The sequence below is a fragment of the Schistocerca piceifrons genome, chromosome 1, assembly GCF_021461385.2.
Source record: "Schistocerca piceifrons isolate TAMUIC-IGC-003096 chromosome 1, iqSchPice1.1, whole genome shotgun sequence".
NCBI lineage: Eukaryota > Metazoa > Arthropoda > Insecta > Orthoptera > Acrididae > Schistocerca > Schistocerca piceifrons.
This window is the reverse complement of record NC_060138.1, coordinates 455,890,356-455,906,342: the sequence shown is the minus strand read 5'-3', so window position 1 is coordinate 455,906,342 and position 15,987 is coordinate 455,890,356. Positions and strand designations below refer to the sequence as shown.

At 37.1% G+C, this 15,987-nt stretch overlaps 1 protein-coding gene across 2 annotated transcripts in view; it reads left to right on the top strand.

Annotated features, from left to right (window-relative positions):
• The window catches only part of LOC124792596 (pre-mRNA-processing-splicing factor 8), a 103,646-nt gene extending 100,883 nt beyond the window's left edge, over positions 1–2,763 (top strand). Inside the window, exons 39-40 of one of the 2 annotated variants that reach the window (XR_007016577.1) lie at positions 1,134–1,361; positions 2,384–2,763. Coding sequence is in view for 1 of the 2 variants with exons in the window: in XM_047257953.1 (XP_047113909.1) it covers positions 1,134–1,288 (155 nt within the window). In the remaining variant the exon portion in view is untranslated. Of the gene's footprint in view, positions 1–1,133; positions 2,116–2,383 lie in introns of those variants that run through there. The other variant, XM_047257953.1, reaches the window with a different exon arrangement.
• The last annotated feature ends 13,224 nt before the right edge of the window (positions 2,764–15,987 follow it).

Sequence of the window (15,987 nt, the reverse complement as noted above, 5' to 3'; positions counted from 1 at the left end):
GGTGCACAACAGAAGCTGTCTGACAGATGACTGAAACAATTTTTGGCTTTACATGACTTGAAATTGTGGACCAGTACCGAGTGCGACCAAATTCTGCCGAACACATCTGAAATATTTAATATGTATGTAACAATGTTGGATTATTGAAGGTACCAGACTGTTGGATACCAGACATTCACTGAATAAAGGTGTCATGTACTGTGAATTGCTTCCTGGGAATGTACCAAAAACTGCTGCTATTTATTGCCAACTACTCTGATGCCAAGCAACCACAATTTAAAAATTAAGGAAAAAACGGTATCAGCTTCTGATTAAAAATGGTGATACACGTTAATATGTGAGAATATGATAGCTCCTCTTCTCTCTCTCTCTCTCTCTCTCTCTCTCTCTCTCTCTCTCTATCCCCCCCCCCCCTTTTTTTTTTAACCAGTCATTTAGTGTTGCAAGAGATGTGTGGATAAGGAAGGAGAATATATTACTTATTATTTCCTGTGTGATGATCATAAAAAATTATTTATTATACAAGCAAAGAGAACTTTTCCTTTTGTAAAACTTCTTACAGCTAAATCATCCCTCTAAATTTAACTGTTTTCTCCTTCATTTTAGTTTTTTCTATAAAACTTTGGTCCTACATTTTATTATTATTATTATTATTATTATTATTATTATTATTATTATTTTCAGCATGCATTTCTAAGTTAATATGATGTGGAGTATCATTTCAGACTGCATTTCAAGAATTATTCATTCTCATGTCATTGAATTGTGTATACTTTTCTTTTACAGATAATGTTAGAATTCAGCCTTCATAATCATGTGAAATGATCCATTTGTGCAGTCTTTGTACATTCTCTTCACCTTGCCTCTATACATTATGATACATAGATGTTAAACAACGAAGTACCTTAATTCATTACAAGACGTACTCGGGTAGTCACTGTTGTTGATTCACAAATTCTTATCCATTGAACATAAATCCAAACTAACATGCAAAGAATGTGTATGAATGTGCATGATATGGATTCAATAACTGTTTGCACTTGACATTAGTAAAATTACTCTGGCACAACTTCAAAAGACTCATTTCACTCAATCTACATTCTCTAAAAGCTATGTTTGGTTCTCACTTTCAGGTGTTCGCCATGATCCCAACATGAAATATGAACTGCAGTTATGCAATCCGAAAGAATTTTACCACGAGGTGCACCGACCAGCTCATTTCCTCAATTTTTCCTCTCTTGAAGATGGGGACGGTGTTGGTGCAGATCGTGAGGATGTTTATGCTTAAATAATTTCAATAACTGACAAATGTAAATAGTGTAAATAAGACACTGTTGTGTGCACTTCAGAGAGCTCAAGAGGTACATGTATATAATCGTGTGCTATAACATATTTTTTGTAAGAACACGGCTTCCTCCCAGAAGTATGTCATTTCATAAATACTGGATAGATGGAGTTTTTTCAACTCTCCAGTTTTTATTTCTTTTCCTTTCATAAATATTTGTTAATGCTTACTGCAAGCAAAATATTTCCTGTAATTACAGACAGGCAGAAGTCCTACATTTAGATTTTTATAATTTTTTTAATGAGATGAAGCCAGTCACGGTTTCTCTGGGTAAGAGATATGCATGTGGCAATTGAATGAACCTAACTCTCAGTGGTAACTAAGTAAATTCTACTGGAATGAAAATAATAAGAATTAAATAATAGCCTGTCAATTCCTGCTACTGAGGGAAGAATTGTAAGAGATGTTACAGTGTGAACATGGAGCGGCATGTAATGTTTTCGAAACATTTGTGCTATTTGTGTACACATGCATGTTTCAGAAAAATCTGTTACTAATTGTGTTCACACATTCACTACTGCCACAATCATTTTCTATCTATGTAGAAAACTGTGTGTGTGTGTGTGTGTGTGTGTGTGTGTGTGTGTGTTTTAATAATTTGACTGGCTCCTGTGGTAGTCAGTTTGTCAGAAAAATTAAAATATTGTTATGTGTTGTGTTATTATCAGACTTTTTACACTTTACGGTATAGCGTAATTAAACATATTGTCTCTGATGTATTACTGTGCCCTTTGTAAATTATAAAATAAACAGTGTACCTGAAGGTTTAATTTTTGTGTTTTTATTGCTCCCAAACAAATTTTAGCTTGTTTTATTCAGACAGTGGTAGAGATCTTTGTAACACTAATTGTTTTATTGCTGTTGGAACATAATCTGTTTACAGGAAAATGAATATTTTGTCCATAAGGGGGGCGGGGCATTATGAGCGCTACTTTTGATAAATACTAGTAAATAAAAATTTCTGAGTCACGTGTTTATTTTGCCACAATGCATTTTGATGGTTCATGCCATCATCTTCATGCCATTGTTTATTTACAGAGCTGGTGTTGTTGAAGAGTACAGACGTTATGTGCAGTGGAGAGGGCATACATCGGGCAGCAATATTTACCACTCTACTATTCCTCAAAAGACGCAAAATAAGCTGCCCTTAGTCTGCTACTGTGGAGGGACATCTGTTCTCTTCACCAACAACAGATATGTAAATAAACAATTCTCCACCTGAAGAGGATGGTGTGAACCACTCAAACATGTAGAGGCCAAATAAACAAGTGGCTGATGCAGAAACTGTTTGTTGTATCTACAGTCATCCCTTCACTGACTGCCAAAGTAGATAGGCAGCAGTGTGGAAATCTTTGTTTTGAGTTGCTATGACAACACTGTAACCAGCCATTTTGATTGATAAAATTGTTTCACTTGTCTTTTCTTTTTTAATTTTCTACTGTAATTGAGAAACTTTACCTGAATGCATCATTATCTCAGATGTATGACTTGGTTTCACAGAAATTCTCATGCCTTTATATAGTTTGTCCTTACTCAGAGTTTTTTAAATAACATGTAGGTGACATCCTTCTGGCAAATAGTGTTCCTGAAAACTGTCTTATGCATGTGTCTTGGATGTAACAGTGTCAGAAAGAATTTTATACAGTGCTTTTTATTGATAGACTATTTTGTTGCCTGTTGCTCCTCTTTAGATGACGGCTAGTGAAGTGGAATGGGTGATTGACATGGTAGGGGAGTCAATAGCAATAAGAAGATTGTGATTGTCATAATCCTGCTCATATGTTAAAGTTACACAATTAGTGAGAGGAGTGAAGGTAACCATTTATCATAGTTGAGTGACTGACAGGTTCATTAACAAGACTGAAACATGGTGTATACAACCCGGGACAACCGAGAGATGCAGCAAAGCCCGGAAATTTTTTCATCCTGGAGAAAACTGGGAATTTTTTTAGTTTTCAGTTAAATTTTTGTTATTTTGAGTGGTAAGAAATAATACACCAACAAAGGATATTACTGTATCCTGCTACTGCAGAATAATACTGCAACAATAAAACATGAACGAGAGGAAAAAACTAAAATAAAACTTAAGTTGCAAAGGAAATGCACCATGTACAACAACAAAACACAGTGCTCATACAAGCATCTGCCAGCAGCAAAATGTGTCAAAGGCTTTAGGAAGACTATGCAATGCTTCATAACAAAAAATTGCCTCCGATGAGCGTGACGTCACAACTGTTTACATTAGATTCGTGCGAGCGGGCCCATGTGCATGTGCAGTTGAGTCACGCATTTGTAGTACCTTCTGCCACTTCTGACTACAAAAGTGAGGCTGTTTGCTGTATAAGCAGTAGCAGCAAGCTGCTACCCAAAAAAATTTTACTGGCACGCGCAAGCTGCCATATTCACTGCGAGTGAACCAGGGTATCTGCCCCGGGCAGCAATTGCAGTCAAGCATTAATTGCCTTGCAGAACAATGAAGTTATTTTTGTCGGTTTGCTAAAGAAATGTGGTTTTTATTAATCTTTTCCGCTGAGGCAGTCAATTTATTTGTAACAGAGTTTTAATTCCACACTATTGTCTAGTTTCAACTGTTCTCTGCATTTCAAAAGAGCATGTTTTCATCTTCTAGCGAGTATGGTATTATGCCATAATAAAGAACCAAAAGTGAAATGATACGTACTGGTACTCCAAGAAAATTTACAACCGAATCTGAACATATGAATGTGCACCTTAAATCGAATTATGCATTTTAGTATGGTTCATGAAATTCCGATGCTCTTTGAATGTCCTCTGATGTCTTGTTTCTTTTATGACATAATGTAAGATCTTTCAATGTTTTACATGTACGAACATACAGGCTTCCTGCGTGATCATAGCTGCGCAAGTGCGGTGATACCTATTATCTGGTGCTCTCTGGCAACTGCTGAAACAAACCTCTTTCTAACAGGTTGCGGGAAAACATTGCAAATGATTGATCAAAAAGCATTACTTTCAAAGTAAATTTCCTTACATTTAAAAATCAACTCTTTGAGGAGGACCATTTAGAAATTATTTCGAGCCCAGAAGATGAGACATTTACGCCGTTATTAAAAATTTTGCTGGCACATATATGTGATGTATCTTAAAGTGTAACACATGCAAAGATGATCAACGTTATACGTGAAAGTTTAGCTTCTCTTGCAGCTTATTAATCGTTGATACCAATATTGTGTGAAAGCTTTGCTTTTCTTGTAGCAACACTGTATATTAATTTAAACCATTAACTTTTCGTATTTGTGTGTACACGCTACTTAACAGTGATAATGTTATTGGCTGACGACATAACATGTCCTATGCTTTGAATATCTGCTGTATTGGCTGGTGAGATCACATGACCTGAGCTACGACTGGCTTACAAAAGTGCATTGCAATCTTGATTTCAATGGTTCAGAGAGTAACATGCGGTGTTTGGTGGAATTCGAATTTATACTTTTGTAATATGAAAATATGCAGTGTATATGTTGTTGCACATCAAAGATCAGACACACACACACACACACTGAGTTTTATTTTCTAAAGGACTGGGAAATTCTACACTGGTGTATAAAACCATAACCATTCAAAGAATTGATAAGGTATACTGTCACTTAACATGGAAAAAGTGTATCTTCACCCGGGAGAAAGTGTATTTTTAACCGGGAAATCCGAGAATTTTTTTCCTTATCGACGTATACACCCTGTGGAATCATCCATCTCTCTCTCTCTCTCTCTCTCTCTCTCTCTCTCTCTCTCTCTCTCTCTCTCTCCCCCCCCCCCCTCTCCCCCTCCCCCCTCTCTCCCCCCCCCCCCTCACTCTCCACACACACAAAAAAAAACATTGTCCCTGTGGTTGTGTTTTAGCTCTGCGGAAGAACATTGGTTGAAAGCTCAGTGATGACAGTTTCAATCCTTTCACCAGGACTTACCATTATTGTGTTAAATGGATGTGAATTGTGGATGAGGAACACTATTATTACTGTCATAACTTTGTTGTATTTTCCCATGCTCCTGTCCATGTACAAGTTGGATTGGTTAACTCGCCTAAAAGAACTGGAGGTAGGAGCATGCAAATAATGTGTTTGGGTCCAGGCAAAGCATCTCTCTTTAAGCTGTTGAAGGCACTCTGTAGTCCTGGTATCCTCTTGGGTGCCCATAACCTTTTCAACAAATGTAGTTAGCAGAGAAACAATTACAAGAACGGGTATGAAAGAAAAAACATAAGCATCATACAGTGGAAGTGTTGTGGAGTGACTGGGCACACAAAAAACATTTGATCTTTGTATCTCACCTTTTGAAGTGGCATTTATTTTTGGAGCGTGTGCACATGTTCCTGACATTGCAGCTTAATCAAGGTGTGGCATAGAGTGGTCAGCAGAATTATTTGAAAAGTTTGGAAGAGGGAGGTTCAATGAAATTCGTGTCTGATATAAGTGAACAGTCTCTTTCTCAGTTTGATTTCCGTAGTTAATACTTAAGAGAAGTCTGTAAGTTAAATGAGGCACCCTTTGCTGCTCAACTTTGTGTCATCATCTTAAGATTTTGTCTTGATCAAATCATAATACGCTTTTGTGGAACTTAACATCATTTTCTAGTGAAGCCATACTCCTGGCTAGTATTGTGTCTGAACTGAAGAAGACTGGGGTAATTACCATGAGAACAGCATTGAGTTCTGAATGTGAATTCACCTATTTCAACAATCTTGATGACCTAAAATCATTATTATTTACTAATGAGCCAAAACATAATGACCATCTGCTTAATAGTATGTTGGTCCACCTTTGGAATGAAGTACAGCAGTGAAATTGCTGTGCACATGTTTGACAAGTTCTTTGTAACTTTCCAGAGGTATGTGGCACCAGAAGTGTATTAACAGGTTGTCCAATTCATGTAAATTATAAGCCAGTGGTTTATGAGCATGGAGCTGGTGCCAGTTGTGTTCTACCAGGTTCATAACTGGTGAACTTGGTGACGGACAGTCACCATGAATTCGCTATTGTGTCCTCAAACCACTGTAGCTTATCGCCTGCTCATGGCTTCACCACCCTTCCATCCTAGATGCTCACAACAGTAGCACGTGAACTGCTGACCACCACACAATTCCCAAGATGATCATTCCTGGGCACTGAGCAAGAAAAATCTGCCCTTTGTGGCATGGATGGTTATCCCACTGGAAGATGCCATCTCCACAAGGGAAGACAGCAATTACAAAGGCATGCTAGTGCGTCTGATTACTACTACTGCTCCATGGAAGCCCAGGTGAATGTCACCACATAGCATAATACTGCCCCTACCACAGCATGGTGCATGTTTGAAGCTGCCAGTCATCTGGATGACTGTGTATCTGGACATAACTAACAATCTGGTGTAACAATAACTGATTTGTTTGCATTAATCCATGTCTGTAATCTCAATGATCCTATGCCCACTGCAGCCATAATTGATGAAATTGTTGAGTTGGTATGAGAAAACATATAGGTTGGTATGAGAAAACATATGGGTTGTCTGCTGTGGAGACCCACTTTCAACGACGTGCACTGAACAGTATGCTCTGAAACACTAGTGCCTGCTACAGCACTGTACTGTGTCATAAAATGTACCACAGATCACAGCCTATCTGGCTTCACATAGCAAGCAAGCCCCCGACATCCATATTCTTTGATGAGATGTGGACATCCAGCAGCTTGTCGCCTACTCATGGCTTCACCACCCTTCCATCACTTGCATAGATGCTCACAACAGTAGCACGTGAACAGCTGACCGCATCACAATTACCAAGATGATCATTCCTGGGCACTGAGCGAGAAAAATCTGCCCTTTGTTAAAGTTGCTTATGTTGGTGGATTTCCTCGTTTGTGGCCCATGCCATTGCTTGAATGGTTTCCCATTCATTTGTGCCCTGCTTGTGTACATTCCATACATCATGAGCTCAAAGAGATACCAGACAGCATTTAATCTGTTGGTAGGTGGTGATCATAATGTTTGTTCTACAATAGTTCCTTGAGGCAATTGCTTGACATCATTGGTTGGTGGCTATTTGTTACTGCTGTTTAGTAGCAACTCGACAATGTCGAGCAGTTCCGTTGAAATATTGTGGGTTTCCCAAAACGTGATCCAGTGGCAGACCCGAAAGTTATTACATATCTACCAAGAAAGCTGGAAGAATTACATCTAAAATGCTGTTAATGAAGACTGTGGAATTAGTGATGGGACAGCAGGCTGGTTTTGACAACAAGTCATTTACTTTTTTCATTTGGTCAGTTTTTTCAGTTGAATGAAATTAATTTGTGGGGCCGTGTCAGCTATGTAAATTTTTTCATTCACTCTCAGGTCTTGAGTTTCACTTACATACTTTTTCAGCCTTTATGATTACACTTGAACCATAACTAGGTGGACAACATATAAGAAGCAAGTAGTGTATACTTCAAGGTGTGGTGAATAAAATGCATTAGTTTGTCAGGAAAAAAGTCATTTTATGCGATCAGGAACTCTCAGCAGATCATTACTGGATGCTGTAGGCGCTACAAACACCAACAGGTGTGCTGAGCCACTTCATTTGAGATTGCTACTTATATTAACCCCCCTTCGCTGCTAGATCTCCTTCTCCTCGAGCAACTTGTGCCAGAACAAGAGTGCAGTCGGTCTCCAGGTCTGCCAGGAGAGCAGATGAAGATCGGAGGTACTGAGTGCCTGCTGTTAACAGGCAGTTGTAGCCAGTGGACCATAGGCATCACCTCTCCACTGCTCCTACTGCCACGGGTGGCAGCGCAGGTGATGTGACATGTATCTTGTCACACCCAGTGATCCAGACGGGTGTGAGCGTGGTGTCACTGTTTACAGTAACAGATTAACTGTGAAACAAGATACGAATGTAAATAGCACTTCATCACCGTGAAATATTAATACTTTGCAAAGGTTGTAAAATGGAAACGTGTTTGTGTGCACGATTATGATTTGTATGTACGTAGCTGGTAACAGAATTTTATGATTTACCTTCCATTCAAATAAATCGTGGAATAAAGAAGTTAAGGGTTGCATTCAAATGGTTCTCAATGCTCATTATCACACCTTCTCATAAGATGGAATGTAAATGGCGACTAAAACTTGCTAATGTTCCTTTCTTCTTCATGTGCGCTTAAGGGAACTTTTATGCTTAGCTTCGTAGCTAAGTTACATGTGACTTGCATCTGGAACTGCTTGATCCACAGTAATATATTAATGTTTAAAATGTTGAAAAGAAGAACTAGTCTATTTAGCATGTAAGGAAATGAACATGTGTAATTTTTGTTTTAACTTTGGTGTACCCCTGCTGTGCACTACTACTATAGTTCAACTAATGAAAGTACTACAGACTGGTTTCATTTAGAAGAATGTATGGATAATTCAGCCAACCAAAACATTAAAGAGGATTTCAGTTGAAAGAACAAATACATATTTCAACCGATACGTAGAACTGCAACTGAGATAGTCTATTGTTTTCCAACAACTGACTGAATCAGTTGTTTCAGTTTACTTGTTCCCATCACTACAGATAATGTTGGCTGAAGCTACAAGTAATGTGCTCAACAATTTAGAAAGGGTGTTAATGAAGATTTGCAGTACACCCTAATTTCATTCTTCAAACCAAAGATCCATATCATCTCTTGACAGTGTATATAGGAAAATGCCTTGTCACACTCTTATTCCACTGTAACATTTGTTAATACTAACTGATAAACATCTGTAGCAAAACTAACAGGAGAAATTTGAATTTGTCACTACTGTACATGCATGGACAACACTAAATGTGCACAGAAACAAATGTGACTTGTTCAGTTAGAGCTTCACATTGTGAAACTTTCATAGTGTCCTGTGTACACTCAGGATCTTGTATTCAAGAATGCTGAGAAGGCTTGTGTATGGTTGTCAGTAGTTAACTGTAGTTTTCTGGGAATGGAAATAATTTTGTTAGCGCTACACTGGGAGAACTCTCACTGTTTTGCTGTACATATGACAAGTCAGATTTTTCTTGCTTATCATGATTCCTGCAGGTAAATTTTTGAGGCACTTTGGCTAAAATAAAGTAAGTTCCTTTTGCAGCAGAAAACTGATATTATGCAGTGGGATTTATTACGCTCATAACCGCATCAATAATCTTTGTTTTTTTAAAAACTTTGGTAATTCCCATTGTTCTTAGTACGAAACTGTCCCAAAAAAAGAGGAAAGTGAAAATACACTATCCATATGATGGTACACATGAGTAATTTTATTTCTGAATCTCAGAACAGAGTTCAGTATTGTGACCAAATTTGGTTTGTAACTATCAATTGACAGATGTAAGACAAGAGGAGAGGAATCTACACTCTCTTTTACAATATGATGATAAACCTAAAAGTAATGGCTGTTCGTGTAGTAATGTAATGCGGTGGTTGGTTGTGAACTTAGATGTAGCATGTGACAGGTGTTGCATGCTTGATTTTGTCTGTGCATCAACTGAAATTTGTCATAATGGCTATTTGTTAGCCACACATGGACATCTGATAAAACTCACCAGTCCTGTGATACCTGTTTATGTGGTGGTTGTTTCCAGTTAGCAGTCCATCACAACCTACACTATAATCCTATTTTCTCTATACAGAGTTGAGAGAATAATGTCTTCATATTAAGACACATTACATATTTTCTGTATCAAATTGACCAAGTGTATTCAGTTAATTAAGAGTTGCATGGTTAACAATATTCTGGTTTATGTGGCTATGTATACTCATTTTGCAAAGTCCGCAGCTCATGGTCTAGTGACTAGTGTTGCTGCCTCTGGATCACGGGGTCCCGGGTTAGATTCCTGGCTGAATTGGGGATTTTTTCTGCCCAGAGACTGGGCGTTTGTGTTGTCCTCATCATATCATCATCATCATCATTCATGTCAGTGGTTAGATTGGACCGTGTAAAAATTGGGACTTTGTAAGGGTGTTGATGGTCGCACAGTTGAGCACCCCACAAACCAAATATCATCATCATTATTATTTTGTGAAAGTTCCGTGGTCAAATATTTGGTATATCTGTGTAACTTAGTCATGTATTTGCAGTCTCATTTTATATTCAATAAAATTTGTCTAGGCATGTGACTGCATTGTTGGGTTGTTTTATAGACCAGTGTTGTGGGACTATGTTGCGTGTAGCTTTTATCAAGCTGGTGAAAATGCAGGAACAAACTCAACAAAAAATTTCATGATCAAAAAGAGAACATCATTTCCTCCAAAAGTTGAATATACAATCACTTTCCTCCTCGCAGAAGGCTTATCCTTTCACCTACACAAATTCCAAATCACAGTTACGTTTTCTGTATAAATTTTGTTGTTGCTGATGTGGTGGATGTCTTGAAAAATCCTATTTAGAATAAGTGTCTGAGATGGATAAGCTTTGCTTCTTTTGAAGTAGATAGATGATCTGTCTTGTTAACGATATTTTGAACCTATGTTTTATAGTTCTACAAATACATATCACACAAGGAAACTACATATGAAAATATTTCATCTTGTAATATGGCTATTAGCTGTTGGGGTGGTGCAATTTTAGAAAAAATAGCTGCTAAATATGTATGCAATTGGAGCATTTGTAGTGGTAATGATGTCTAATAGTAGTGCAGAGTTCACTGGAATAGTTTACTGAACAACAATAAGTTAAAATTTGGAGTGGTACTAGATAAAACTTTAATTGTGGTAAAAGCTGGATTGAGGGAAAAATGTGTTAAATAATAGAGGAAAGTTATGGCAAACATAATCTGTTCACTTCACTTGGGTTCGGTTGGAAAAAATTAAAAAAATAGTTTTCAAAACAGAACGGTTACATGACCTAAATGATAGATCCACTATTGACTGCAGAAAGAGTTAGGCTCCATAGTTTGGGCTTTTTGGGTATGGAAATATTGTAGGTAGCTAGGAACTATTACAAAAGGTTACTTTGTATACTTTAAACCATGTGAGAGATTGGATGGATGGATAAATGTGGAAGTACTGGACAATGGTTGTTGCCATGAATACTTCTGAGAAGGAAGGAGTGGAAGGACAGATCACTGTTCAAAAATCTACAAAGTTTTCAGAAATGATGTTCAAAATTAGATGCTTTATTTGATCAAAAAATTACAAATGGTTCCTACGGTTTAAAAATGGTCAGGCAGAAATTAGACGACCCTCATTGAGGACGTCCGATGTGTACCAATGGCACTCATGTCAGGAACATAAATTAAATTCTGCAAGCCAATTGATGACTGACTGGTTGAGAGATTGCAGAAGAGTGTAAAATTTTGGTTGGATCTTGTCATAAATCCTAATGCAGCATCTTGGAATGCATCACATTGCTGCCAAGTTCGTCCCATGGCTCATGAGTCAAGACCAGAAAAACCTTTGCCTCGCAATCTGTGAAGAGCTTTTAGATCGCGCGTGTAAGAACAAGATGTTCCTTGAGAGAATCATAACTGGTGATAAGACATGGGTCTATGATTTATGATGTTGAGACCAAGGTTCAATCTTCACAATGGGTTGGGAAAGGTTCCCCAATACCAAAGAAAACTTGTCAGATCAGGTCAGAGTCATGCTGATAGTTTTCTTTGAGTTTCAAGGATTAGTTTATCAGTAATCCATGTCACAGGGATAAACTGATAATTGATGGTACTATAGCAACATGTTGCGACACCTGTGAGAAAATGTGAGAAGGAAACTTCCGAAATGTGGTGTGACAATTCATGGCTCTTGCATAATGATACTGCACTGCACTTTCATCCCTGTTGGTGCATCACTATTGCACAAAAAACGAAATCACTGTCTGCCTCATCCTCCGTACTTTCCAGGTGTGGCCCACGTGGACTTTTTTTACTTCCAAAGTTGAAAACCACTTTAAAAATACAAAGGTTTCCAACACTAGATGAGATAAAAGAAAATTCATAGAGGGCACTTCATGTGATCCTAAAAGAGGCATACCAAGATTACTTCCAGAAGCGAGAACAGTGTCGGGAGCAGTGTGTCAATTATGGAGCAGAGTATTTTGAAGGATACCACGCACAACAAGAAAAGGTAAGCATAGAAAAATTTCGTGGACAAAGTTCCGGAATTTTTTGTACAGACCTTGTATTTAGTTACAATGACTGTGATATTATTTGAGAAAAATTTCTGTCTATTAAGCCCTCAGTTAATACTGCAGTACAGGAGCAAGCTGAAAAGCACCAAATCCATTAAGCAAGGTGAGTTATGAAGTAGTAACACATTACAGTTCATCTAGTTTGTGAGCTGATGTTAATTATAGGATTCGAGGATCTTGAAACAGGGGAGTCAAGTTGGGAAAAAAAATTAAATAACTTCAAATGGGATGTAGTAGCATTATCAAAAGTGTGTCAGAAAAAGCAAAGACCAAATTATGAGGGTCACTGGGAAGTGATTTACAATTGCATTGTTTTATAGACACCACTCAAACTACAGATACCACCTCTTGTAGGACAACAGACTGATTATAGTACACCATGGACTGATTATAGTACACCTTGTGGATGCTAAATGCCAGTTGTTAACAGTGTTTATAGTGAAAGGACAGTGCTTGTTTGTTGTTAGAGGCAGCTACGGACAAGATAGAAAGTGACTATTGTGGGAAAAGATGGACAGCATGGTTTTTGTGGAAGGAGGAGTCAAAACTGTTATGTTTAACTGTGGTGTATGGTCAAGAATTCCTGCACAAATGGTTATTTACAACTAGATCGCTGGGTTCGCTAGTAGAAGGGAATCTGCATGCAAAAAGGTGAGTATTGGTCGTTGGTCAACATCGAAGTCTCCACAGAACATTGAGGTTGTGTCTCAATTGATTATAGCCAATAGGTGCACGACTTTTGATGCAGAATTTAACAAAGATGATTGGGAAAGTGATTGAAAGGAGTGTTACTCCAGCACGACCCAACATCAGCAATGCCACAACTGCAAAGTTGACATCACCAGGGTTCATTGTTGTGCCACATTCACCATGCTCACCAGGTCTTGTTCCAGCTGATTATGTTTTATTTGATAACATGAAGGATGTGCTGTGAGGTAAGAGTTCAGCAACATCAAATAACTGCAGGCTGCTGTCCACAAGTAGATGTGTGGTATCCCCAAATAATGGTTTCTGGTGACATTGCCAAGCAGATGGCACGGGTGTGTTGTCTGCTGGAGGGAGGGGGGAGGGCAGAGGGAGTATATTGAGAGGTCACATGTACATAGACACATGTTCACTAATAAATAAGGCACAAAAAATTACTATGGAGGAACAGAGTAGGGATGCAATTCAAGTGTGTTTATAGTGAACAAGGGAAAAAGTATACCTTCCCAGTTTGAATGAAAAGTTGCCTCCGTACTCTATATACTGTATAATTTTACTGTCCAGTTAACATTTGAATTTATCTGCTGAAGCAACTATGCTCCTTCTAATTGGAATGAGATATGGCATATGTGAATATTAGCAGTGAAACTCTTTCTAAAAGCAGTTGGAAAAGTAGGCTACATGTGCAGCAAAATCAGCTGCGACATCTGGTTTCAGCTCCGTCTTATTGTAAACAAAGCCTAAAGTTCTTGAAACTACCAGTCCTGCCAGACATAAGCTTCACTTTAAACATAGTTCATTATTTTAAAAGATTCGCTGTGATAATTGACTCTAATTTGTACTGTTATGCTCCTCATTTATTGAGATATTGAATACTGCAACAACTAATTATGTACACTTTGCATCTCTGTAGACAAAAAAATTAAGAATACGAACCACACAATTAAATAACGTCATTTGCAAACAAATCTTTTTGAACCAGTAATGAAATATTAGAGGTATTGTGCCATATACAATTTAACATGTGAATGAGACAGAAAGACTACTAATATATATAAATTCTTTTTTAGAACATCTGAAGTAATCTTATCTCAGTGAAGTACTATCACCACAATTTTAGAACATTTTTATCCAGTTCTGCAAAAGCATAAGTATTTTTGTATCCATGGGGCCCAGCAACAGTCATTTGTGGAAAAACATAAAAAAATAAATTTAGAAATTTATTATTTTTTACCTTTATACAAAAACTATAATAGAACAAAAGTTGTACACTTTATTTAGATGTGCTTGTTTAATTATTTCATAATAATATGATCAATTGCTTTAATGTATCTTGTAAATAACTTAAAATACTGGCAGTTCAAAGATGAACATATTCAACTCTATAAATAAAAATCAGAGATCTCTCTCTCTCTCTCTCTCCCTCTCTCTCTCTCTCTAACACACACACAAATAAGTTCCTTATATTGTCTTAGGTAACCGTACCTACACATGCCATAAACTTGTATTTTCATCAATATTTCTAAATTAAAAACTCATGCCTTCTATGCCTTTAAAATGTTTTGCAAAATAAGGAACAGTTTCACTGACTAGTATTTCAAAAACAATAATGTCATGTTGGAATGACACTTTGTTTAGAACAGAAAGAAATTGGTAGCTTGTACCCAAATTTTTATTACACTGAAATGACAGTTTTTAACTTACTAAACAAGCACAGAATTACATTGATTAGCTGGTAAAAGTGTCATCTTAGATGATTGCTGACAATGAATGTTGATCAACAAGCTGTAATAGTGGTAAAATACAAGCAGCTTGCCAGACTGCATACATACACACAACTGCAGTGTCATATATACATTAATATTTTTCACTATGTGACTTTTTGCCAGTTACATTTCTGAATTATATTTCTCTTAAAATAGTTTGCATTTAGCTCTACGTATCATAAACTTTGTTGTTTTTCAATTTATAAGTCCAGCATTTGTAACTGCTTTTTCTCATTCGCTTGTGACTGCTGATAGCTGTTGTTGTACCTTTCTTTGCTGAACTAAATACACTTTAGCATGACATGTGAATAAATATCACAAAAATGAAATGCTGCTGAAAAGCCCTGTGAATTACCGTTAGACGCAAGTACTCTGCTTCATAAAATACATATGTAAAAGATACTTGGTTACACACACACATATCACCTTAAGCATAATTAATTTGTACATTACATGCACCTGCTTGGTTTGTAAAGGGATTTTGTATAGCATTTGTCAGCATTAGCATACATCTTTTACTTCTATGTTTTATCTTTGAATAATGCAGTGTATTAGGAAAATAGATTTGACTGTTGAATGATCGTCGCAAATTATCAGCAGTGATGAATACACAAATGGTGCACAATAGATGCTTCATAAACATTAACACATGTAAATAAGTCAGTGTTCCTGTTTACAACTGCATACACATAAATACAAGAATGTTTATTTTGTTTCTCTACAAATGCAGACAGGTCATAATCCCAATATTATCGCAAACACTGTAGTGATAGTAACTGATAGTGGAGTCCTTACATCTTTTCCTCCACATGAAGGGAGGAATAATTAATAATCTACTTGGATTTACAATGAATGAATGAATTTCCCTGTAGAGGGAGTTATAACTTGCTGTACTCCCTTCGTATTCAAAAGAAAAGAAAATTAATTTCAACCCTTAAGCAAGATTTAAAGTGTTTTAGGATTAATAAATTTTCATTTAGTGATTTCAATTTGTACAATTATTGTTGAAACAAAAAATTAACATTTGTGAGGAATGTTTCACAA